This window comes from Pan troglodytes, chromosome 12 (assembly GCF_028858775.2).
Source record: "Pan troglodytes isolate AG18354 chromosome 12, NHGRI_mPanTro3-v2.0_pri, whole genome shotgun sequence".
Classification (NCBI taxonomy): Eukaryota; Metazoa; Chordata; class Mammalia; order Primates; family Hominidae; genus Pan; species Pan troglodytes.
In genome coordinates, this window is record NC_072410.2 from 16,648,285 (window position 1) to 16,672,722 (window position 24,438).

Genomic DNA, 24,438 nt, shown 5'->3' on the forward strand with positions numbered 1-24,438 from the left:
ACCTATTTGTCAACTTTGAATTCTAGTCCAGGAGAATCATTAAAATACAAATACCTGGGAGGAAAAAAACTTTCAGTCTTCACTAACACCTCAGGAGGACCTGTCACCCCAGCATATGACATGAGAGTCTCATTTGATTACTCTTTCTCCCTGTTGATCTATACAATCAACCAGAATATCTGTCATTCAACTTCTAAAATAACCCTCAAAGTTATTCCTATGCCCTTTCCACCAGAACTACTAGCTTTTCTCGCTCTTGTCCACTTGAATTGCTGCAGCAGCCTTCTATGCATGAGCTTCTCCTGAGACCGCTCCCACTCCAGCCGATGCTGCTGGAAAACCTGCCTGGATGATGGGAGCTACTGCTTGAGACAGACAGTCACACCCCACTGTCTGTAGACAAAAGGCCAGACTCTTATCCTGGTCAGGTTTAAGAAAATATTTTAAGGGTCTTTGGTGCGTCTTAGGGAGGGAACTGGATTTTCTTAGAAAACACTTTTATTAGCAGGTATAGATGAGGAAGGTAAGTCCTTCATGGGTATGGACAAAACAAGGGAAGACAAGCTGCACAGCACAGGAATGAATAGGAGTTCCAGAGTTGGGGTGGGATGCAAGGTTGTGGGGAGAGCAGAGGAGAGGAAAGGGGTGTGTGTGTGTGTATGTGTGTGTGTGTGTGTGTGTGTGAAGGGAAAGGATAGAAATCTGCATAGATGCCATCCCGTGGTCAAAGAAACAAATGACACTGCTATACATGTGTACTGGAATCGAATGATTTAGTAAACGGATGGCAGATGGTGGGAGCCAGGTTTAGGGAGATGATCCTAAAATGATCCATGTGGCAATGTATTAGAGTTGGAGACCTCAGTAGGAACTCCTGTTTATAGATATAGATTATCTATAGATATATTTGTTGCTATGTGTATATAAAAAGGTTAGTGCACATACACATATTTCTTTGCTCTATGAGCTAAGAACACCTAGAAGCAACAACACTCCAGTAGTACTAGCACACCTAGTACCCAAATCTTGGTTTCCAATACTATTCTCCAATAAAAGAAAACAGGGATCTTGGAGAAATGGCCGATTCTAGGACTGGGGCAGGAAATATACAAGATGAGTCTGGAGTTTCTTGTGAGTGCCAGGAAGTAAGAAAATGCTAAGACAAAAACAATAACCTGGAAACTCCACAATGATGGGAGTATGTCAAAGGGGCACAGAAGCCAACCAAAAGAGCTCCCTATAACATACACTGGCAGAATTTGAGTGATAAAATTAATAAAGTAGTACTGTATTATAACTCCAAGTATAAAATAAATATCCATGAGTCTATACTGATATAAATAAATGACGGAATAAATTAACAAAGGGAGAGAAGAGACAAACTCCTGTGCAGTAGAATTCCAAAGAATTTATGCAGATTCTCCACCCTCAAGGAAGGAAAGCATGATGCCCCACTCACTGATTGTGGGCTGCATATAGTGACTTCCTTCCAAAGAGTACAGTATGGAAAGGGGTTAAAAAAAAAGAATAATTTTCCAGTGGAGAAACTCGATAAATACTACCTCAGTTGGCATTGATCTGATCAAGGTCCACATCAGCAGTCACAAATCATGTTGATAGTGTGAACTGTTGGTATGAAGTGATAAAAGTCCCATACAGATGCAAGATATTAATAATAGGGGAAAAATGGTATGGGGTATGTGGGAACTCTTTGCACCATCTTCTCAATTTTTCCATAATATAAAGCCTTCTAAAAAATAAAGTACATTTTTAAAAAAGACTCAAGAATGGGAATGTTAGATAAGCAATTTTAAGTTATTTATGATGCTATATTAAACCCATCTGTCTGCCTAAACCAGTAAGAAGATCTAGCATACTCACTCATCCTGGGGTGATGGTATGTTGGGAAATAAAGCAACAGGGCAGCAAGGCCTTGCATCTATCCTTCTCCTGAGACCCTAGGAAAGAGAAACATATGCTCCAGAAAGGGACTCCAATACACACAGGGTTGTCACTACCAACAGGAAAACTTATGTGGCCATGGCACAGCTGGCATGGCAGGGAGGAGCAGCCTCATGGCAGGCACCTCAGGAGGAGGTCTGAGACCAAGCCTTCTTTCTCACCTTCATCAGAGGAGGATGTGAGGATGTATCAATTGAGATCTAGTCAGGAAAACTATTGTTAAGTATTTCAAACAGAAAAAATTTAATATAGGGGTTTGGTTCCAAAGATGTTGGCAGGGTTAAGAAGCACCAAAGGGAGAAGAGAGATTCTGAAGAAGCAAAAATGAAAGAAGTGATGCCCAGAGATCAGAAGCTGTCAGCTGCAGATCAGCTGAGAATAGGGGCCTTGATAACAGGGGTCAACTTCTGAAAAGATGTTGCCTCCCTGGGGCTGCTGAGTCCAGAATCACCCCACCCTCACTGCAGCAAGTGCCAGCAACTATTAGCAGCCACTAGCCATGGCCACGCTAGAAGAACTGACACAGAAGCATCTCTCCTCTGCCCATTGATCTTCCTCCAGGGCCCTCTCTTGGCAGAGCATAATGGGAAGCCTGGAAGATGCAGTGAGCACACGCTAGGCCCAGCAGTGTTCAGAGTAGAGTGCAAAGATGAAGATGGAGGCTGACACTGCTAGTGAGTAGCCAGGAAAGAAAGTAACCCTTGATGAGGGTGTGATTGATGCCTAGTTTATAATAACCCTTATGGCCTTCCTTTCCAACATTATTTACACCTTCACTTCTTTTTTTTTTTTTTTTTTTTTTTTTGTGATGGAGTCTCACTCTACCAACAAGGCTAGAGTGCAGTGGTGCGATCTCGGCTCACTGCAACCTCTGCCTCCCAGATTCAAGTGATTCTCCTGCCTCAGCCTCCCTAGCAACTGGGATTACAGGTGCCCACCACCATGCCCAGCTAATTTTTGTATTTTTAGTAGAGATGGGGTTTCACCATGTTGGCCAGGCTGGTCTCGAACTCCTGACCTCAGATGATCCACCTGCCTCAACCTCCCAAAGTGTTGGGATTGCAGGTGTGAGCCACCACGCCTGGCCAATATACCTTCGCTTCTTGTTCTCTGCTCCTCCTGCCAGAGATCCCCACTATTTCCTATGGCAACCTTTCACTCCCCAGCATCCTTGCCTTTGCTATTTCCTGAGGGATGCCCCTGCCCAAGATGTATGAGTCCAAATTCTATACTACATCCTTTCAAATTCAGCTCACGTAGGTCCTGCTCTGCAAAGCTTTCTCACTCTCACTGTTCTCATCTGCAAGCAGAAGTATGCTAGTTAAAAGAAAAAAAAAAAAAAAAGAATCCCTGGTATGTAGCAATTGCGTATTTCCATGGTGCAAATAATCCCAGAGGAACAGTTGCTAACTGTCAGCTCTTGTGAGCCTGTCAGCTGGTCCCGGCATGGCAAACCACAGTCCATGACCTGGAAGCATACCTTCCTGTTGTGAAATTCCTTAGCCATTCATGCGACCCTGTCCCACAGTGACCACTCACCACATTTTGCTATGAGTGATAGTCATTTCTGTGCAAGTCTGCACTCAACTCCAGAAAAGCATCCTCACACAGGGAAAATCATGGCTTAAAATTCCAGCCCTACACTCCCAGCTCTGTGACTGGTAACCCTGTTACTTACCAAGCCAAGTAACTGGTAACCCTGCCACCTACCAAGTGTTGGGACACTTATCAAATGTTCAGAGCCTCAGTTTCCTCATCTATTAATGACAGCAGCAATGTAAATCAGTACAGCCCTTAAGGAAGACAGTATAGAGGTTCCCAAAAAAATTAAACATACAACTACCTTATGAGCCAGCAATTCCACTTCTGGGTAATGTACCCAAAAGAACTGAAAGTGGGGTCTTAAAGAGATATTTGTACACCTGTGTTCACAGCAGCATTATTCACAATACCCAAAAGGTGGAAGCAAACTAGTTTTAGCTATTCCACCATTTATACATATATTAAAACATCATATGATACATCATAAATATATACAGTTTTTGTTGATTTAAAAATTAATTTAAAATTTTTTTTTTTTTTAAAGAGCAGCAACAATGGCAACCCTGCCCCACAGGGCTGTTGCAAGAATTAAATGAGTGTGTTAGTAGTTTTCACATTGCTATAAAGAACTGCTGGAGACTAGCTAATTTATAAAGGAAAGAGTTTTAATGGACTCACAGTTCCACATGGCTGGGGAGGCCTCAGGAAACTTACAATCATGGCAGAGGGTGAAGGGGAAGCAAGGACCTTCCTCATATGGCGGCAGGGGAGAGGAGAAAAATGCCGTGAAGGAGAAACTTCCAAACACTTTTAAAACCAGCCGGGTGTGGTGGCTCACACCTGTAATCCCAGCACATTGGGAGGCCAAGGCGGGTGGATTACCTGAGGTCAGGAGTTCAAGACCAGCCTGACCAACATGATGAAACCCCATCTCTACTAAAAATACAAAAATTAGCCAGGCGTGGTGGCGGGCGCCTGTAATCCCAGCTACTTGGGAGGCTGAGGCAGGATGATCACTTGAACCCGGGAGGCAGAGGCTGCAGTAAGCTGAGATTGTGCCATTGCACTCCAGCCTGGGCAACAGAGTGAGACCCCGTCTCAAAAAAAAATGCCATTGGCTGTCATGAGAACTCCCTTACTATCATGAGAGCAGCATAGGGAAAACCACCTCCATGATCCAATCACCTCTCATCAGGTCCTTCCCTTGACATGTGGGGATTACAATTTGAGATGAGATTTGGGTGGGGACATAGCGCCAAACCATATCAATGAGGTCACAATGAAAGTGCATTGCATAACAGTCCCTAGCACATTGTAGAGGTTTAATAAATGTTAATTTTCTCCACTCCTTAGGCTTTAAACACTTTAGAAGTCATATTAAAATTCATTTTTAATTACCCTGAGTGTCAAAAACACTACCTTTGTAACTTGTTCAAAAATATGTAATCGCTCAAAAATATTGCTGTTAACCTATCCACTGGAAATATGAGGGGGTTGACAGTAAGGGGAGGGAGCAGGGAGGGATGAGCCCAGAACCTGCGGGGGAAGTGGGGATGGGCTGGGAAGAAACAAGGGGGTCTGGGAAGAAACAAGGGAGGCAAGGAGCACAGGGAAATGGTGCTGCCTACGCCCAAGATCCCCGGAGGAGCTTGGAGGGTCTCTTTGGCATCTCCCTGCCTCAGGCCTTCTTACCTCCACTGGGTGCACACTTACTATTGCTTACTTTTTAATTCTGGCTGCGGCTGAGCTGGACACCAGCGTCCTGGGACACCAACCGCCTTCTGGGTGGCAATAATGACAGCAGCAGCTATTTCAACTGCAGCTGCTAATGATATTTCCATATACTTAATCCCACAGGGCAGAAGTTGGCAGTAGTGTCCAGCAGCAGAAAAAAATGCTAACTGGGAATGCTGGGCTTAAGGAGTTTAGTACAGAAATGGCAAATACCCCACAATTTCTAACCCTTATCGTCTAATAGGATACCTATCAACTAAACCCTACCTAAAACCTAAAATGCTTGAAATCTGCCTAGAAGCTTCAGTCTGATTTTGCCCATAGGTCAAATGTTAATGAACTATTATTTTCTTCCATTTCTGCTCCTCATCTTTAATCTAAAAACCACGGAGTCATGGAATGGGAAAGGCCTAGAGCTCCATTTGCTCTAGTTCTCTTTTCAAAAACCATAGATGTAAGGCAAACCCAGAAGGACACAAGGAAATGCAGACTTACAAACAAAATCGATTTGTTCCAAACTGGTGTGCTCTGGGGCCTTGGCCCCTCTGGGAACCCAGGACTCAGGCTCCCATGCCAGGTGTTTTGTCACTTGGCAGCCTCCTTGGACACGTCAGAGTCAGGGAGCTGGGCTTCTCGAAAGAAGTCCACTCCATCTATGGGCAGCATGCATAGCAGGGGCAATCCGCCTTAGCAAACCGCTCAGTGTTTCCTCCTAGTCAGGGATTCTCAATAGGTTTAGAGGAGGGGTAGGACGGAGGTAGGTTTTATCAGAATCACAGCATGTGCACTATAGTTTGAAAGATGTAACATAAAGCTGCTGCTTTAGTACCAGCTGCCATATTTCCTTTTCTTGGAGGTTTCTAATAAATCTAAAGGAGGGTGATCTATTAAGTTTTGCAAAATGGCCTGAGGTTCCAAGAGGTAGGAGAGCCGCTGCTGACTTCAATTTCTCCGTATAGCTGAAGATGACCTCTTGAAGCCTGCAGATCCCAAATCCGGGATCTCTCTTAATGTGGCATCACACACATCTGTGTGTACCTGTCTTTTTTTCCTCCATGGGACCAGCTCTCTCCAGATCCAACGACAAGCTTCCGATTATCTGTGGATCTGCTGATACATCTCCTTGCTTGTAATCATCATTCAATAAATGCTTTTTAAACACAGGTACCTCCTATGCAATCAGTACAGCACTCATAAAACAGATATACTCAACAAAAAGATTGAATGAAACACACACGACAACATGTTCAGGGTTTTTCTCTAGGCAGAGACAGCGCAATTTCATCTTTTCTTTTCCAAGTCTATCCTAAATTAATATACTTAGCACTGCTTTTTAAAATAATAATAAAAGACTATTATTAAAACAAAGGCACCCCAGTTGATCATAGCCAAGGAAAAAAAACGCAGCCAGTTTTTACTTCGGCAAGGTTTAGGGGATTTATCATTTTCGCTGCCGATATTCTAACTACAAAAAGCCAACTAAACAGCCCAGAGAACGAGGCAACTTTCTGAGGCAGGCATTCAACTTCTAAGGCTCGGCCAAGTTTAGCAAATAAGTTTCGTTTCACTGCAACACCGGAATGCCCACCGCGTGCCCCCCTCCGGGCGGGGCTCGGAAACTGGCCACTGCAGTCGTGCCCTTGGGTTGGGGACGCACCTCAGCGAAACGAATCCAGCCGCACCTCCCGGCTGGCACCCGCGCGCTTTAACTCAGGGAAAACAGACCGGAACGCGCATGCGCCGCAGCGCGCCGCACCGCCCACCAGCCCTCCAGGTCACATTCTTCGAAAACCAAGGCAAGAAAGGCGGCAACTGCGCCTGCGGGTAGAGAAGCCGGAGGGGCGGGGGCGGAGCCGGAGGAAGGGGGTGGAGGCGCGCGTGCGCGGTGATCCCGCCAGCAGGAAGCAGGCGCGCGGGGGCGGGGTCGCGCGGCGGCAGGAGGCGGGGCTCTCGGGGCCGCTGCCGCCGCCGCCGCCGCGCATTGTGCAGCAGGCGGGCCCCCGCGCGGCAGGGCCCTGGACCCGCGCGGCTCCCGGGGATGGTGAGCAAGGCGCTGCTGCGCCTCGTGTCTGCCGTCAACCGCAGGAGGATGAAGCTGCTGCTGGGCATCGCCTTGCTGGCCTACGTCGCCTGTGAGTGCGCGCCCGCTGCCAGCTGGGGAGCCCCATTCATTCCCCGGCGCCGCGGTGGGCCGGGCGGCGGTGGTTCGGGGCCCCGAGGCGGCCCTGCAGCCCCGCGTTGCTCCCCGCCCCGGGCGGGGCCGGCGCTTTCTGCTCCCACCCCTTTCCACTCTTGCAGCAAAGCGGGCCAACTTGGGCGCACACCCCCTACCGCTTAGGCCCGGGCGCGGACCCCGGGCGGAGGGGCCCCTAGCAGTCCTCGGGCGGCCCCAGGTCTCTGCCTCCTGCCCGGGCGCGGGGGACTCGGCGGCGGCGCTGTCGTCCATGTCGCGCTGGGAGCCGGCGAGGGTCCCGGTCGGGGACTCCGGAGCGTGCCGCGTGGGGATACCCTTGGGGACACCCGAGGTCGCGCCGCGGTGTTGGTTAAGTCGGATAAAAATACTGTGGCCATTGGCAGAGCCCCCGCTCCGACTGTTTGCTCCTCAGGAAAATTACTCAGCGTTTAACTCTTGGGGAGCCAAGTGTGGGCGGCTCCCCGGCCCGCGGCCGTGCCCAGGTGTCGGGGCGCACCGGCACCCCCATTCTAGGTTTTCCCCCGGGGCTCGGCGGCCGGGCGAAGCAGGCAGGCAGCTCGGTGGCCGGGCAGGGCGTGCCTGCAGCTTCTCTGTGCGCGGGTCTAGTTTCTGTCATCGCTCACAGCGTGCTGCCTGGAGACAGGGCAGGAGGGGCACTTCGCAGGCAGGTGGTCGGCCCTCTGCTTGTTAGGGAAGTCAGAAACCGTCCTTTTAAAGATCTGTTCGTTGGGAATGTTTTAATTGATGCTATTAATACGTTACCAAGTAGCAAAATTGGACTAGAAATAGCTCCCAGTGTGAGCTGCGTTTGAATGCTAGCCACCCAGACACACACTGAAATGAAATCACCTGCTAACCTGTTGCGTTACCAAGATCTGATTCCAGAGGTTAGTGGGTACTTCACTTGTCTGAAGTGACTTCAGTTGAGCTCTAGGAAGGCAAGTATGAGTCGATCTAGCCTGTGTGCTACAGCCCAGCTGCTCAGGAGGTGGAGCTGGAAAACCCCAGCAGGACTCCGGGTTGCTAGGGGAGGTTTCAGGCCTCGGATGGGTGTTAGATGTGTGTAGTTTTGCAAGGGAGGAAGAACTAGTCTGAAGTGTGTGTGTGGTCAATCTTGAGTAAGAAAGCTGAGACCCAAGAGGAAAGACCATTTAAAGTTGAATAACTATTATTATGGCAGTAATACTACCTACATTTGTTGAGTGCTTAACTGTGTGAGTCATGATTCTTAGTGCCATTGTCTCAATCATTGAGCAACCCTGGGAAATCGGTACTATAATGATTCCTATTTTAGAGGTGAGGAAGTTAAGGCCAAGAGAGATTAGGAAATTTATGGATGATCACACAGATAGTAAGAGAAGGAGGGCCAAAATTTGAACCCAGAAAGGCCTGGGAGCAGGAGCTAGAACCCAGGTCTTCGAACAGCAGTTTCAATGTTTATTTTGGGGGTATTCTATAGTCGCTGCAAGGGTTTAGAATTAATAAAGTAGGGGATTTATGGAGCCATGGGAAGTTTTTTTTTTTTTTAGAGACGGAGTCTCGCTCTGTTCAGCCCAGGCTGGAGTGCAGGGGCGCGATCTCGGCTCACTGCAAGCTCCGCCTCCCGGGTTCACGCCATTCTCCTGCCTCAGCCTCCCAAGTAACTGAGACTACAGGCACCCGCCACCACGCCCGGCTAATTTTTTGTATTTTTAGTAGAGACGGGGTTTCACCATGTTAGCCAGGATGGTCTCGATCTCCTGACCTCGTGATCCGCCTGCCTCGGCCTCCCAAAGTGCTGGGATTACAGACGTAAGCCACCGGGCCCAGCAGGAAAGTTTTTTAACCAATCATTCATCTGACCAGGAAATCTTACCAAGTCCTTACTGTTGTCCCTGAATTTGGCACCAGGAGACACCATGGGGTGCTAAAACTTAACTGGTCTGTGCTGTGATGGTACAGACCCTATACCACATAGTGTAGCACATTGATTCTCAGACTTAAGCATGCATCAGAATCAGTAGGGTTTTTTTTAAAAAACACAGACTGCTTGTCTCCCACCTCAAGTTTCTGATTCAGTTGGTCTGGGATGTGGCCTGAGAATCTGCATCACTAATAGGTTGTTCTGTATGCTGTTGCTGTGACCTGACACCACTTTGAGACCCACTGGCCAAGATGGTGAGGTGGGCATGAATTGGAAATGAAGGTTAAATTACAAACTGGTGTGAGGAAAAGGAATGCATGAGAACTATGGCAGGAACTCCTGAGTGAGAGCAATCAGGTACGTTTCTTTTCTTGAGGAATCAAAAGTGAGCTGAGAATGGACGGCTTATGTAGGAGTTAACAGGGAAGTCATAGGAGAGAGTGTGTTCTAGGAGGAGCAGTGTGTGCAGAGGTCCTGCGGCAGCCAAGAGCAGGCAGTATTCTAGGAATGCAAAGAAGGATGATATTGTTGGAGTGTGAAAACAAAATTACAGCCATGAGGCTGCCCAGGCAGACAGGGGCCAGAGCAGGCAAGCAGGCAGGCAGGCCTGGGGTGCAGCCCACGACATGGTTGATTTTAGCTATGAGGGGTTTAACACAGGGTGGAGGCAGTGTTAATAAGGAGCAGGTATGCTAAGTCTGACCCACTTTGCAGGGAAAAATGTTGCAGGGCTTGTGATTGATAACACCCAAGGACAGTGAAAATGTAGTCCCTCAACCGTGATGTCTGTGTTTTCTAATCTCTGCTTTTCCTAATTAGTAATCTTGCCCTCCCTGTTACAAGTAAAATCTCACCACTGTTTGAAAAAACTGTCCATACTTCCCAATTATATACACCCTCACTGTTAGCCAGCCTCCGTTGCAGAAATGCCCTCTCTGTTTCGGGAACAGAACTCAAGTTCTGTTAGCCTTTCTCCTTCTCCTCCTTACATCTTTCCCAAAGTCTTTGTTACCTACTCTGGCCCTGAGTCTCCTCCTTGATACCACATAACTCTTCTTCATGTCTTGGGGTTGACCACCTGCCAACTTGCATTGTACTTGAGTTCTTTCCCATTCATATGTTGGCTTTTTTTCCTCAATGAAATCCCGATTCTGAGGACAGGGATTGTGTCTTATGTGTTTCAGCCCTTGAAACATTTATAGCAGTGCTAATGGCTCATTGAAAGAACTCAGTTTCTGCCCTTTGTGCTGAATCAAAAATCAGGCCAACCTACTAGGTAGCTCCTGGGCAGACTGCTTGAATTACCTTTAACGTATTTTTTTTTAACATGCATATAGTGTAAAAAGTTAAATAGCTTCTGCAGGGCCAAACAGTATCCCCTGCCACCATTTCCCTCTCCCCAGAAGCAGGCACTTCATTTCTTTTTTTTTTTTTTTTTTGATACAGAGTTTCGCTTTTGTTGCCCAGGCTGGAGTGCAGTGGCGTGATTTCGGCTCACTGCAACCTTGGCCTCCTGGGTTCAAGTGATTCTCCTGCCTCAGCCTCCTGAGTAGCTGGGATTACAGTCATGCGCCACCATGCCCGGCTAATTTTGTATTTTTAGTAGAGACGGTTTCTCCATGTTGGTCAGGCTGGTCTCAAACTCCTGACCTCAGGTGATCTGCCTACCTCAGCCTCCCAAAGTGCTAGGATTGCAGGCGTGAGCCACCGCACCCAACCCCTAGGCATTTCACTTCTTTTAGTTGATTATTTTGGTATTTATCATTGTGCCATTGAATCACCTGGCTTCCTGATTTTTCAGTTGTAGATATTACCTAGTGACTTTGTTCTTTGGGAGATGATTTTTTTCTTCTCTTTGCCCCTGTACATGCTCTCCACCCTCCTATATAGATGTGGTATAATCTCATGGAGCTCATCATGCAGTGTTTACAAGCATGACTATGTAAATGCTGTTCCTAGTGAGTCATGTTGTAGGTTACTTTTTGTTTTCTCCAGCGAATAATTGGCTGGTGTTCTAATTTGCTTGCTTTCTATGTAGTATGACAGATCCAACTCCAAACTCTTTGCCAGTTGTCTGTCGCGTCTTCCCCCATGATGTTCATGAGCATCAGGATGCCCCTTGGTCAGCACCCCTTCCTGAAGAAGGGCCCCGGGGCCTTCTACTGCAACTTGTGGATACATCTGAGGGTCAGCTGCCAGCCTCACCACCTGCACCCACATCAGCCTGGACCTACCCACTGCAGGACTTCTGTTTCCTGACTTCCTCTTGTTTCACTCCCTGGTTTGGATGCGATGGGAAGTGAATTCTGAGACTTTACTCATAAGTATATTTTCTGCCTTCATGTCTGATAGATTGATAGTGTAGAATTATAGAAAAAAAGTTCCTTTAGAATTTTTGAAGCATTGGTCCAATCCTTTTTGGCTTCCAGTATTGTTGAAGAATTTCAAGCCAGTCCTTCTCTTTCTGAAGATTGTAGCATCTTCCTTTCGGGTCTAGTTGTCAGTGCTCGCCACACATGTCCATCCCCCTGTCCCCCAGGCTCTTGGTAGGATTGCCCTCCCTTCCTCACTCCCTGAGCTTGATGGCCTCACATGGTTGTTGTGCCAGTGGCCTGCCCAGGAGCTGAGCGGAAGTGCTACTTCCACTTCTGGGCCTGCACTTCGCTGCGAGTGTAAGTTGCTGCCAGAGTTTTCCTTCCCTTTAGTTTGGTTCTGAACTCAGCTTGACAATGATGATACTCAGCTTGCAGAACCCCCTCCCACCCATGCTATGACCCTGTTCGATTGAAATAAACTTGAAGAATAAATCTTGGTTGTTGTAGGCCTCTGAGGGCTTTTGGGCTGCTCATTGCTGTAGCTTAACAATGCCTGCCCTGACTGATACATCCATGGTGTTCCAAGATCCACAGTGCTAGGCCTTGGTGTATTTTATCCAGCATGTTGGGCATTTTTTGTGCCCTGGCAATCCAGAAACACTTATTCTTCAGTTATGGGAATTTTCTTGAATTATTCTTTGGTGATTTTCTCCCCTCCCATTTTCTATTTCATCTCTTTCTGGGACTACTACTATTCTGATATAGGATTGCTGGACCAATCCTCTTATTTCCTATTTTCTACCATTTTAAGGTTGTTGCACTTTTGGGACGTCTCCTCATTTTTGTATTTAGACTCTTCTAGTGATTTTTTTACATTTTATTTTTGCCATACTTTTTCATGTATAAGAGTTCTTTTTTGTTCTGTGAACTTTTTCAAAAAACTAAAACATGGTCTTCATTTCATGGTATATTCTCTGGATTTTTAAAAAATTTGTTTTCTTTTCTCTTTACTGAAGGATCTCTTTCCTCTAGGCTGCCTTCCCGTTTCTGTGTGAGGCTCTCCTCAGATGGCCTGCCCATGTTTAAGAGTGGGGGACTCTGTAGGGATGGGCACTGCCTTCTGTGAGCTGAACCTTTCCTTGTTGGGGCCTTCTGACCTTAGTGCTGCGGGTTGGTCCTCCCGGGCTATTGTCACAAGACTCTCCCTGGTTCCTGCAGGAAGGGGAGGCTTGGCTGCCTGCATCCTGGAGCCCAGTGAGCGAGGGCTGTAGCCTAATCAGTAACCTGATTGTCCCAGGGGGATCTGGGCTCCTCTGTCAGAGACCCTGATTCCACCCTCTCCAGAGATGGAGCCACCTGTCTTCTGCCAGGGTGGGACAGGAGCTGGAACTTGTCCTGCTTCTTAGATGTCTTTGAAAATCAGACTTCCTGTCTCTGCTGCCTCCACACCCATTGCAGATGCTCCAGGCCTGGCCCAGTTCTTGACCCTAAGTATAAATGGGCCATTCCACTGCCCGCCCACGTCCGTGCCCTCTCCATGTCCCCATATTCACCTATCTTCTTTTTCCCATCCAGTAGCATTTTGGTGCCTGTTCTCCCTTCCCCTTCTCCCTGTCCACGTGGATTGATTCCTTAAACAAGAACAAAAAAGAAGTCAGGGAGGAGGGATATGGAGAGAGGGGCAGGGAGGAAAATAGATTGCCTATATTCAAAAAAAGAAAAGAAATCAAAGACAAAAGACATTTTCTGATGTTTTAGTCGGGTTTAGGAGCCATTATCTTGTCACCTTTAGCCTTTGAAAGTTAGAGTTAAGGCTGGTCGCGGTGGCTCATGCCTGTAATCCCAGCATTTTGGGAGGCCAAGGCAGGTGGATCACCTGAGATCGGGAATTTGAGACCAGCCTGGCCAACATGGTGAAACCCCGTCTCTACTAAAAATACAAAAAATTAGCTGGGCATGGTGGCGGGCACCTGTAATCCCAGCAACTCAGGAGGCTGAGGCAGGAGAATCTCGTGAACCCGGAGGCGGAAGTTGCAGTGGGCCAAGATCGTGCCATTGCACTCCAGCCTGGGCAACAAAAGCGAAACTCCATCTCAAAAAAAAAAAAAAAAAAAAAAAAAAAAGGAAATTACAGTTGTGACATCTAGTAACATTTATGTAATTTTTGGTGTATCGTGGATTTTGTTGTAGTGACATTTTAGTTGTGATACCTTTCTTTCCTGTCAGTGTTACTTAACAAGAAAAGAGATAAAACCTGAAAACCATATGAAAGAGTGTTTTATGTGTCTTAGTTTTGTGTTTATGGTAACAGACTTCAAACTTCTCTGAGGTTGGGACTTTGGTTATGGTACAGTTTTGCCCTTAATAGAATCAGCTCCCACATGATCGGCAATTGCCCTCATAAATTCACTCGGGACACAATTGTTAGCCTCTGCCTTGGAGGATGTGCAGCAAGTTAGATATCACTGTGACGCCAGAGGACCCTGGGGGACAGCAGACAGCTAAAAGCCAACAACCTAGTACTGGTGGCATTCCTAGACTGACCCGAGCGTGAGATCAGCTTGGGCTTGTCAAATGCAGGTTCCTAGGATCCTCCTAGGCCTGTAGGAGCCTGAGGGTTGGAGGCAGAAGCTGGAAATTGTGAATTTTCAACATTTTCAAAATTTCCTTTCAGATTTTCTATCTTTTCTACTAAAAGAATATTTTAGTGAACACCCAAATACTCTCTGCCCAGATTCACCAGATGCCTACATTTTTTTCCACATTTTTCTTTTTCTTACTTTTTTTGTATATATTTTATATATACTTTTTTTGTTGAAATATTTGAAAGGTGCAGACGTAACAGTACTTCACCTTCAAGTACTTTACATATATCTCCTAAGAATAAAGGTATTCTTCTATATAATCTCATTACCATTATCACACCCTAAAATTTAACAAAATAATATCTAAGATATAGTCTATATTTAAATTTCCCCCCATTGTATCATAAATGACTTTGATAGCCTTTCTGAGATTTTTTTTTTGCTTCTGTTTTTTTGAGACAGGGTTTCAATCTGTTGTCCATGCTGGAATGCAGTGGCATGATCTTAGCTCACTGCAGCCTCAAAATCCTGCACTCAGGTGATCCTCCTGCCTCAGGCTCCTGAGTAGCTGGGACTACAGGTGTGTGCCACCACAGCCAGCTAATTAAAAAATTTTTTTTTGTTTAGTTTAAAATCTAGGACCCAGTCAAGATTTACATGTTGCATTTGGTTTTATGCCTCTAAATTTCTGGAGCCATAGTAGCCTGATTTTTTTTTTGTTTGTTTGATTGTTTCTCATAACATTTACCTATATATATGTGTGTGTGTGTATATACATATTTATGTATATTCATGTATATGTGTGTGTGTGTGTGTGTGTGTGTATATGTATATATATAAAAGCCCAGAGCAGTTTTCCTATAAATGTCCCACATTCTGGATTTGTCTGATTGTTTCCTTATGATTAAGTTCAGTTAAACATTTTTATAACAATGCTTGCTAATTGGTGTCGTTGGGAACATGTAGTGTCTGGGCTGGTCCCACTTGACAGTGTTCAGTGTGACCCCTGGAAGGAATGGCCTCTATGCTGCTTCATTTTGAAGGTACATTTTTGCAGTATGCAATCTGTGGAGTGATTCTTGCCACCTGTGCGAATATCTTGTTCTCCAGCCAGTGCATTTCATGTCCATTGACGATCCTTGCCTGGACTGATTTTTCTGTTGGGGATTGCAGTTAGTGATTTTCTAATTTTGTAAATCTTTTGATAGTTATTAACTGGTGGTGTTTTGAAAAGAACTTTCCCTCCCTTTTTCTTCTCTCACTGTATTAGTTTCCCGTGGCTGCTGTAACACATTACTCCAAATTAGGTGCCTTTGAAACAAGAGATATTTATTATTTCTAAATCTGGTGGCCAGAAGTCTGAAATCAAGGTGTTGGCAGGGCTGAGCTCCCTCGGAAGGCTCCTCTGTGGCTCCAGGGTTTCTTGTCTTTTGCCTGCACTGCTCCAGCCTCTGCGGTGACATGGCCTCCTCCTTTTCTGTCTGCTAAATCTCTCCTGGGTGTTTCTTATAAGAACATTTGTCACTAGATTTAGAGCCCAACTGGATAATCCGGGATGATCTTTTTGTCTTGAGATCTTTAATTACAGCTAAAAAGACCTTTTTTCCAAGTAAGATAACAATCACAAATTCTAGGAATTGGAATGTGGACATATTTTAGGGGGCACCGTTAAACTCATGGTGATCTTTCTTTAATCACTGTGGACCCGTAGCTTCTTTTAGTCTTTGAGCACTTCCTTAATGTCTAGATGTTTCAGGCTCATTTTCTTTTTCTGCCCCAAACCTGGAATCAGCCTTCTCTCCAAGGAGCCAGAATTGAATGGAATCATTGGCCACTTGCTTGGTGTCTAGAGAGTGGGAGAATTGGTTGGTAGTATGGGAAAAGCACACACACGTGGTATCAGAAGTGTTCTGTAGGTAGAAACAGGGTTTAAGACTTGGGCATCTTTATTTTCAACAATTTTCCCATTTTCCACCATAGTTCCTAAGAAAACGGACAAGGTAAAGTAGTCAAGGTAAAGTGCTGAGTACCATGAGAGAAATGAGATCTGGGACTTGGAGAGAATGGGATGCCCTTAAGACCTGGGGCATTGAGTTGGCATTTAGCAGAAGGATACAATTTGGGCAGTGGAGTTGAAGGTGAAAGTGATGGAATGAGCAGAGGCTGGAGTGACACAATGCCAGGAGCAGGAGTCTTTGTGGCCCATAAAGGCAGAACGTGGAAGTCTGACCTGACATAAACGATTTAATGACATGAGTAAGCCCTCCATAAGAATTTGTGCAGCATGAGAGAGATTTTGATGAACATGCCTGAAGTGTTCAGGCATTAGGGCAGGGCAAAGTATAATCAGTTTTGCATTTTGGGGTTGGCCAGTGTGGCCTGAAATGTGCTTTGTGGTGTGCATGTCTCCTGAGCTGCCTACCTTTTGTAGATATGTGACTGGATTCTAGTCCTGGTATATGATATGTATGGTACTTCTGTACAGGCCAGTGCTGTGATCTGAATGTTTGTGTCCCCTGGAATTCACATGTTGGAACCTAATCCCTGAAGTGATGGCATTAAGAGGTGGGGTATTTGGGAGGTGATTAGGTCAGGAGGCAGAGCCCTCATGCATGGGATAGTGTCTTTGTAACAGAGGCCCAAGGGAGTTCATTCCTCCCTTCCACCATGTGAGGATACAGCAAGAAGGCACCGTCTGTGAATAGGAAGTGAGCCCTCACCGCCAGTGTCTTGATCTTGCACTTCCCAACCTTCATAACTGTGAGAAACAAATTCCTGTTTATTAGCCACCCACTGTGTAGTATATTTGTGATAGCAGCCTGAACATGGACTAAGACAGCTGAGAAGTCAAGAACATGTCTGATGTGAAGTTGGAGAGCTTTCACAAATAGATATGTTGAATAGGTGAGGCCAGTTACCAGATTCTTCATGTGTACTGAACCCGCATTAATGTCTACTGCAAATTTCTTGTCTTGCTTTTTGTCTTACAAATATGACAAGTCCTAGGAATTACCTGAAGGGTAAATGTGGGGAGGATTAATTCAGGGTCAGCCCTTTTCTTTTTCTTTTTATACTTTTATTTTTTTCTGAGATGGAGTTTTGCTCTGTTGCCCAGGCTGGAATGCAGTGGTGCGATTTTGCCTCACTGCAACTTCTGCCTCCCAGGTTCCAGCGTTTCTCCTGCCTCAGCCTCCTGAGTAGCTGGGATCACAAGCGTGCGCCACCACGCCCGGCTAATTTTTGTATTTTTAGTAGAGATGAGGTTTCACCATGTTGGCCAGGCTGGTCTCGAACTCCCGACCTCAGGTGATCCACCCACCTCGGCCTCCCAAAGTGCTGGGATTAGAGGCGTGAGCCACTGTGCCTGGCCAGATCATCCCTTTTCTGAATAAAGCGGTCTCACCCTATCACGTGGTGCAAGCTTTCTAACCTTCTGTTTCAATTTTTTTTTCCACTTGTAAAATGAAAATACTCTGGTCTCTTTTGCCTTGCAGGTAAAAATAATTTGTTTTAAATACTGCGAGGAATTGAAGGGATTTCTCTAAAGAGATGATAGCTTCACTTGATGAGCTTCAAGGGAAAAAAGGTGTGGGTGTGTGTTGTAAAGTAACCTGCAACATGGAGGGACTCCTTCCAGGCAGGAAGGGCAGTGACGGCCAGCAAGTGGGAACTTCTCCTCTGAGGGGGGCTGAGGGTTTCCTCATCGCCCTGCATTTAGAAGGGCCAAGAGTGAATTTGGAGTTAATCCATCAGTTTCTTTTTGGTTAAGCTTTTTAGAGTTGCTGTAACCAAAATAAATAAGTGAAGTAAAGCAACAGCAGAAAACATTTGAACTTCAAAGCAGTCTTTTTCAGAGGGAGTCTGGATGTGCTAGAAAAGGAAAACAATTTTGTTAGGGTTGTGAGATCTTGGAATGTTATTCTTAGTATCTTTGAATATTTTTATAGTATTTTTAGAAATTGAAAGCAAAGCATGCTGGTTCTAAGTTAGAATTTGGTTGACATATATACTGGGGGTGACCTTGCTTTTTTTTTTTTTTTTTGAAAAAAAAAAAAGACTTGAGCAGGCAGCTGGGTTTTATCAGCAACAGAACATTGGTGGTGTAGGATGGCTTGGTTGTAACCAAGGGAAAGAACCAAGTTATTCTGACACTCATCAAAGGGGCTAGTGATGGCTCTGGTGGAAATGGCCATTAGCTGTGAATAATGGATCCTCATAAACAGGGCTTCTCAGCAAAACTCATACATTGCCAAATCAGGATCTTTTTCTTTTTTTCTTTTGGTTTCTTTTGCTGTTCTGTGGAATTTAATTCTGATTCCCTGCTCCCTTACCCCAGTGCATCCTAATTATTTAAAAAACAGAATTTCTATCCTAGGTTCTTAATTCAATGAGAGGACCCCACTATCCCAACGGAAGCGCTCTCTGCCCTCCTTAGGCTTCACCTTGCCTGCGTTCCCACCCCACCCCCACCCACCAGTGTAGATGCTGAAATGCAGCCCTCACTTTGGGCAGGAGAAGCAGCACTCGACTATCCTGCAGTGAGGCGTGAAGAGGGGAGATGTTCTCTCCATTTCATAGATGGGGAAACTGAGGCATGGAGAATGAGCCCAAAGCACTGACAGCCCTCTGGGTTGGGGCACAGCTGTGGTGGCTGAGGATCGTGCCCGTGGGTGCTGTGGTTTGGAGATGGTCCTCCTAGATCCCTCTCTCACCTTCTTTCCCTCTCTGCCCTTTTTGAACACAAAATGAAAAGGCTAGCTTAAAACCATTATTAAAACTTTTTAAGCTCCCATTTGAAAATTACAAAATACAGGAGAAATGAGAAAACAAGGTGCTCAATGTGGAAAAGCTAGAGAATGAAGTGCAAAGAAGAGAAAAATCCCAGACCTCATAATTTCTGCATATTAAATTGCCTTCCCATCCAGAAATAGCGCCTAGCTTTTCTTTACCAAACTTGTTCAAGCCACTGCCCGCGGGCTGCATGTGGCCCAGGACAAATTCATAAACTTTCTTAAAACATTATGAGTTTTGTTTTGCTTTTTTTGCTCTTCAGCTATTGTTAGCGTTATATGTGGCCCAAGACAATTATTTTTCCACTGTGGCCCAGGGATTCCGAAAGATTGGACACCCATACTTTAGATAGACCTTTCTTTTGGCCCTCAGCAAAGTTTTGTAATTTCTTTCTTTTGTGAAGTGTATTTCCATCAAATTTCTCTTTAGCATTCATTCTACATCAAGATCAAGTATCAAATATATTACTAACAAAACTTCTTAACAGTAAGCAATAAAATGAGCCCTGGAGTCATAATCCATCTTTTAAAAAAATTTCTCCTTTGCCTTTTGCATTAATCCTTAAGTTGTATACTTTTTTCCCATCTTCTTCTTAACTTTTAGAAAGTGCCCTACTTTCAGAAAGAAATAATAGAGCTTTACATGTTATGTCGGATCCCAGCGTTAGCACTCCTGGGTTTCTTAGGTCATAGTAGTTCCTCCTAAAAGTCGTGGTGAGAAGTCTGAATTTACTTTTTCTTCTTAACTAGTATGGATTTTTAAAAACATTTATTTATGTTTTTTGAGACGGAGTCTCACTCTGTAGCCCAAGCTGCAGTGCAGTGGTGCCATATCGGCTCACTGCAACCTGCACTCCTAAGCTCAAGTGATTCTGGTGCCTCAGTCTCCTGAGTGGGAGACTACAGGCGCACGCCACCATGCCCGGCTAGTTTTTTGTATTTTAGTTGAGACAGGGTTTCACCATGTTGCCCAGGGTCGTCTCGAACTCCTGAGCTCAGGTGATCTGCCCGTCTTGACCTCCCAAAGTGCTGGGATTACAGGTGTGAGCCACCACGCCCCGCTTGCCCCAGCTTTCTTTGCCTTAGGCATTCTAAAAATAGATTCATTAACGGTTATTCTCAAACCTAATCGGTGGTGCTCGCTGGAGCCTGCTGAGAAGGGAGCATGTGCCGGGAGCTGGGGCCTGTTAGCAGTTTTCAGAGAGGCAGCCGCACTCAGTGATGAGGTTCCAGAGCCCCGCCCTGAGCCAGGGACGTGATTGGCAACGGGGAAGAAGAGTACAGGGCTGCTGAGGGATATGCCTGTAAGGATGAGGGCCCTGATGCTTAGCCTCACTGGTGACAGGCGTGGGAGGGATGAAACTCCAGTGACCTCTCCGCAGCCCACCCTGTGGGATGCCCCCATGAACTAGGAGGGATTCCCTCCCCTTGGTTTCCCTCTTTTTCTTTAATGTATCTGTTCGTTCCATCAGAAAACTAAGGAGATTCATTCATTTGGTAACCTTAGGGGAAGTATATTTCATTTTCCATTGTTATTGTTTGAGGTAAAATATTGTCACATATCCTTAGGTGGAGCCTACATCTCTTTAAGTAGAAAAAGGCAAAAGAAATAGCATGGTAACATTTTCTACCATGCCACACCAGGCATCATTGATATTTGCAAAGTTGGGAGGAGAGGAGGAAAAAGAGTCCACTTCTTTGTTGTCTGTAGTAATTTGCAGGATCAAAGTCAATTTTTGCTTTCTGGAGTTCAGAAGTGGTCTGGAATTTTTCTATTTCTTTCTCCCTATTCTCCCCAAATTTGATGGTATCCTCTGGTATTTCAGATGAAGAGATGTTTTGTGCTTGTTAAATGGTGACGCTGGACTAGAACCTCGAGTGAAATGTGTGAGTGCAACGTGTTTCCAAGTTTATTGGTGTCCTGCTTCCAATGACAGAAAGTACTTGATTTTCTCAGGTGGAGATATGCAGATAGTGTATCTTATTTCCAGCTCTAAGAATTAGTCACATAATTGTTACTGAAATACTTATTGCAGAGCTTTCTCTCTGTAGTATTTTTGCAGCCAAATCCTAAGTTGAGGTGGAGAACCTGGGAAGGTACTTGGTGGTTAAGGGTGGTTTATAATTTGGATAGTGAGATGCAAGGGTCATTGATATTTTACATATCTTTCTGGGGCTTAGTTTTAATTCATAATTTTAACAGTCAAACAGTCTGGAAGTATATGGAAAGCATCGCTCCCTTCCAGCTAATCCTGTTCACCTTCCGGTGGGTTACTGATTGTTTCCTTTGCATTGTACCATTTGTAGAATGTCTTAGGTGCTTTTAAAATGTAAATGGTTTTATGCCCTTGATTTTTCTGTGCTTTGCTTTTTTACTTTATATGTGGAGGAAATCTTTGTTTTTTGAGACGGAGTCTCGCTCTGTCGCCTAGGCTGGAGTGCAGTGGTGTGATCTCGGCTCACTGCAATCTCTGCCTCCTGGGTTCAAGTGATTCTCCTGCCTCAGCCTCTGGAGTAGCTGGGATTACAGGTGCACACCACCATGCCCGGCTAATTTTGTTATTTTTTTTAGTAGAGATGGGGTTTCACCATGTTGGCCAGGCTGGTCTGGAACTCCTGACCTTGTGATCTGCCTGCCTCAGCCTCCCAAAGTGCTGGGATTACAGGCATGAGCCACCACACCTGGCCGTGGAGGAAATCTTTCAACACAGAGATCTACCTCATGAATCTATGGTTGCACAGAACTCATTGGTAGATTTATATCATAGTGTCTTCTCATGTAAACGAAAAGAAGGCTTTGTATGAGTGGGGACTTCTAGTGGAAAATCCTGTTCCTTCAAACTGTTGTTCTTACAGCCTTCTATCCCTTAAGGATAGAATGCAATATTTAGAACTTTAAAGCTTTACCTTCAAGCCTGTCTTGGGATTTGAAGGTCAGTCATGTTAAAATTCTCATTGTAATCTTCATTTCCTCTGTAATGTTGAACTTGCAGAGTAAAGTAGAGAATGAATCAGACAGGGACCTTGTCCTCATCGTGAAGGTGGAGACAGGAGCAGGCGGAAGACTCCATGGTGATACAAAGAAAGGGTCTGGGCGGGCATCTGAGAGGGGGTGAGGCCGCACAGGGTTGGGAAAGATGACAGAGCCAGAGAGCGGAGAGCAGGAGAAGTGCAGGGCAGGGCCTTTGTGGAGAGGGTCAGGGGAAGAGCCAGGGTTTGAAGTCAGAGCAAGAGCGGGGGTTCAGGGTGGGGTGGGGGAGACCATGGAGGCCTCATCACAAAGGGTCCTTTGGGCATCCTGTCCAGGAACATGGGCAGGGAGCCTTGGGATTGGCCTTGATTTGGAGAGGGTGCCTCGCCTGTGCCTGATGCATGATGGAGCCACAGAGGGAGACTGGGCACCCTCAGGAGGAGGAGAGAGCCAGACACCAGTGACCATGCAGGGCTTTGCTGCACAGAGCAAAGGTAACATGAAGCCCTGCTCCCAAGCTGTGCCCCGTCCAGCCCACAGGGACCTGGTGCTGAGCAAGCTTTATCAACACCGCCCTGCTGTCCGTTAGAGAAAAGGCCCATTAATGATCAGACGCTGATTATTTCTTGGTCAGGAAGTACGAATGTGATAGAAGAAGCTGGAAGGCATTCTGTGGTTCAGGAAGGCTGGGGGGCACTGGGTGTGCTCAGAACTACACTGCCCAGCTGGCCGCAGGTGATGGAGGAGTAGACATAGGGCGGGGGAAAGGGGGCTGGGGGTGGGGGCCAGTGCCAGGCATCCACTAGGGTGGGGCAGGGTGTGCCCCATGGGCCCTACTCCATGTGGAATGTTGTAAAAGAGATTTGTGGAGCTGCTATATATACACACACACACACTCTAACATATATACACACACACATATATACACACACGTACATGTACATATACACATATATATACAGACACACCCACTTGTATATATTTACAGACACATACATATACATAGACTTGTATATGTATACATACACATACTTATATCTATACACACACTTGTATGTATATACACACACATATATACATACACATACTTTTTGCCTTGTCCTTTTACATTATTTCTGTTGTTATAAAGAACATAATATAGTGGTACACATACATATATGTGGGGTGCATGCTCAACACTGATAATTGGAAGCGGGTGACCAGATTGTTCTGGAGAACTCAGAAATCTTGAGCAGGAAAAGGACAAAGACTTTTTGGACAAACCGTGTAAAGAAGGGAGAAGTGCCACGTGGGGATGGCATAGACAGAAGGGCCCGGAAGGAGGTGGCCTGGTGATGCAGTGGCCAGGGCCCCCACGCGGCGGGCACAGAGATGGGGGACACATGGAGGAACACATGGTCAGCATCTGCCAACCACAATGGAAGAGCAGTGAAGAGGGAGAAGGGGCGTCTAGAACTTAGTAGCGCCTGCGATGGAGGAGCTTTGTGCAGAGGAGTTCTTCTGGCATTTGACTCTGTTCTTTGTCTTACTGAAATGTGGAATGTCTTCAGAGGAACTGAGCAAGTGAGAACACAGGTGGGTGCCCAGAGCAGAGGGTCTCAGATTTGGGTCACGTCAGCAACGCCTGGAACCTTGCTAAGGCCAGATGGCCAGACCACACCCCAGAGTTTCTGCTTTGGGAGCTGTCCTACCCCAGGCTGCAGTAACAAAATACCACAGACAGGGTGGCTTATGAGCAACAGAAATTTATTTCCCACAGTTCTGGAGGCTGGGAAGTCCAAGATGAAGGCCCCAGCAGATTCAGTATCTGGTGAGGGCCCAATTCCTGTTCATAGATGGCGCCTTCTTGCAGTGTCCTCACATGGCAAAGGGGTGAGGGAGCTCTTCAGGGTCCCTCTTAAGAGGGCACTGACCCCATTCATGAGAGCTCCGCTTTCCCAACCCAGTTACCATCCACAGTCCTCACCTCCAAGTGCCAATATATTGGGGGTTAGGATTTCAACATGTGAATTTTAAGGAGACACAAATATTCAGACAGGAGCCCTGCGTGGGACCTGAGAATCCATATTACCAGCAAGTTCTCAGATGAGGCTGCTGGTACAGTTCAGGAACACACTTTGCATAGCTCTGGCCTAAAGAAGCATTTGTGCTGTTCTTCATTAGAGGGTTCCCTGTGGAAGTGTTTCTTTTATCCAGGCTTTTAAAACAGAGTAGTAAATTTCCATGAGATACTTAAGTAAATGGTTTTGAATTTCTGGCTCTTTTGACTTACAAGTTTATAGGCTTTTAATTTATCATTTAATTTATAATTTGGGGAATTTTGCATTATACTTTGAAAACCATGATATTGCCCTACCTGGACTAGACAGACCAACTTAGCATCCTCTACAGACTTAAAAAAGGTGTTCAAAAGTTTCTTGTGATTTGCGGAAGTTAAAGTAA

General features: G+C 45.8%; 1 protein-coding gene across 11 annotated transcripts in view; it reads left to right on the plus strand.

The window, feature by feature from the left end:
* The first annotated feature begins 7,143 nt into the window (after positions 1 to 7,143).
* The window catches only part of UXS1 (UDP-glucuronate decarboxylase 1), a 118,948-nt gene continuing 101,653 nt past the window's right edge, over positions 7,144 to 24,438 (plus strand). For 2 of the 11 annotated variants that reach the window (XR_010149002.1, XM_016943723.4), the window contains exon 1: positions 7,166 to 7,370. Coding sequence is in view for 4 of the 11 variants with exons in the window: in XM_016943723.4 (XP_016799212.1) it covers positions 7,277 to 7,370 (94 nt within the window). In the remaining 7 variants the exon portion in view is untranslated. 11 annotated transcript variants of the gene reach the window in all.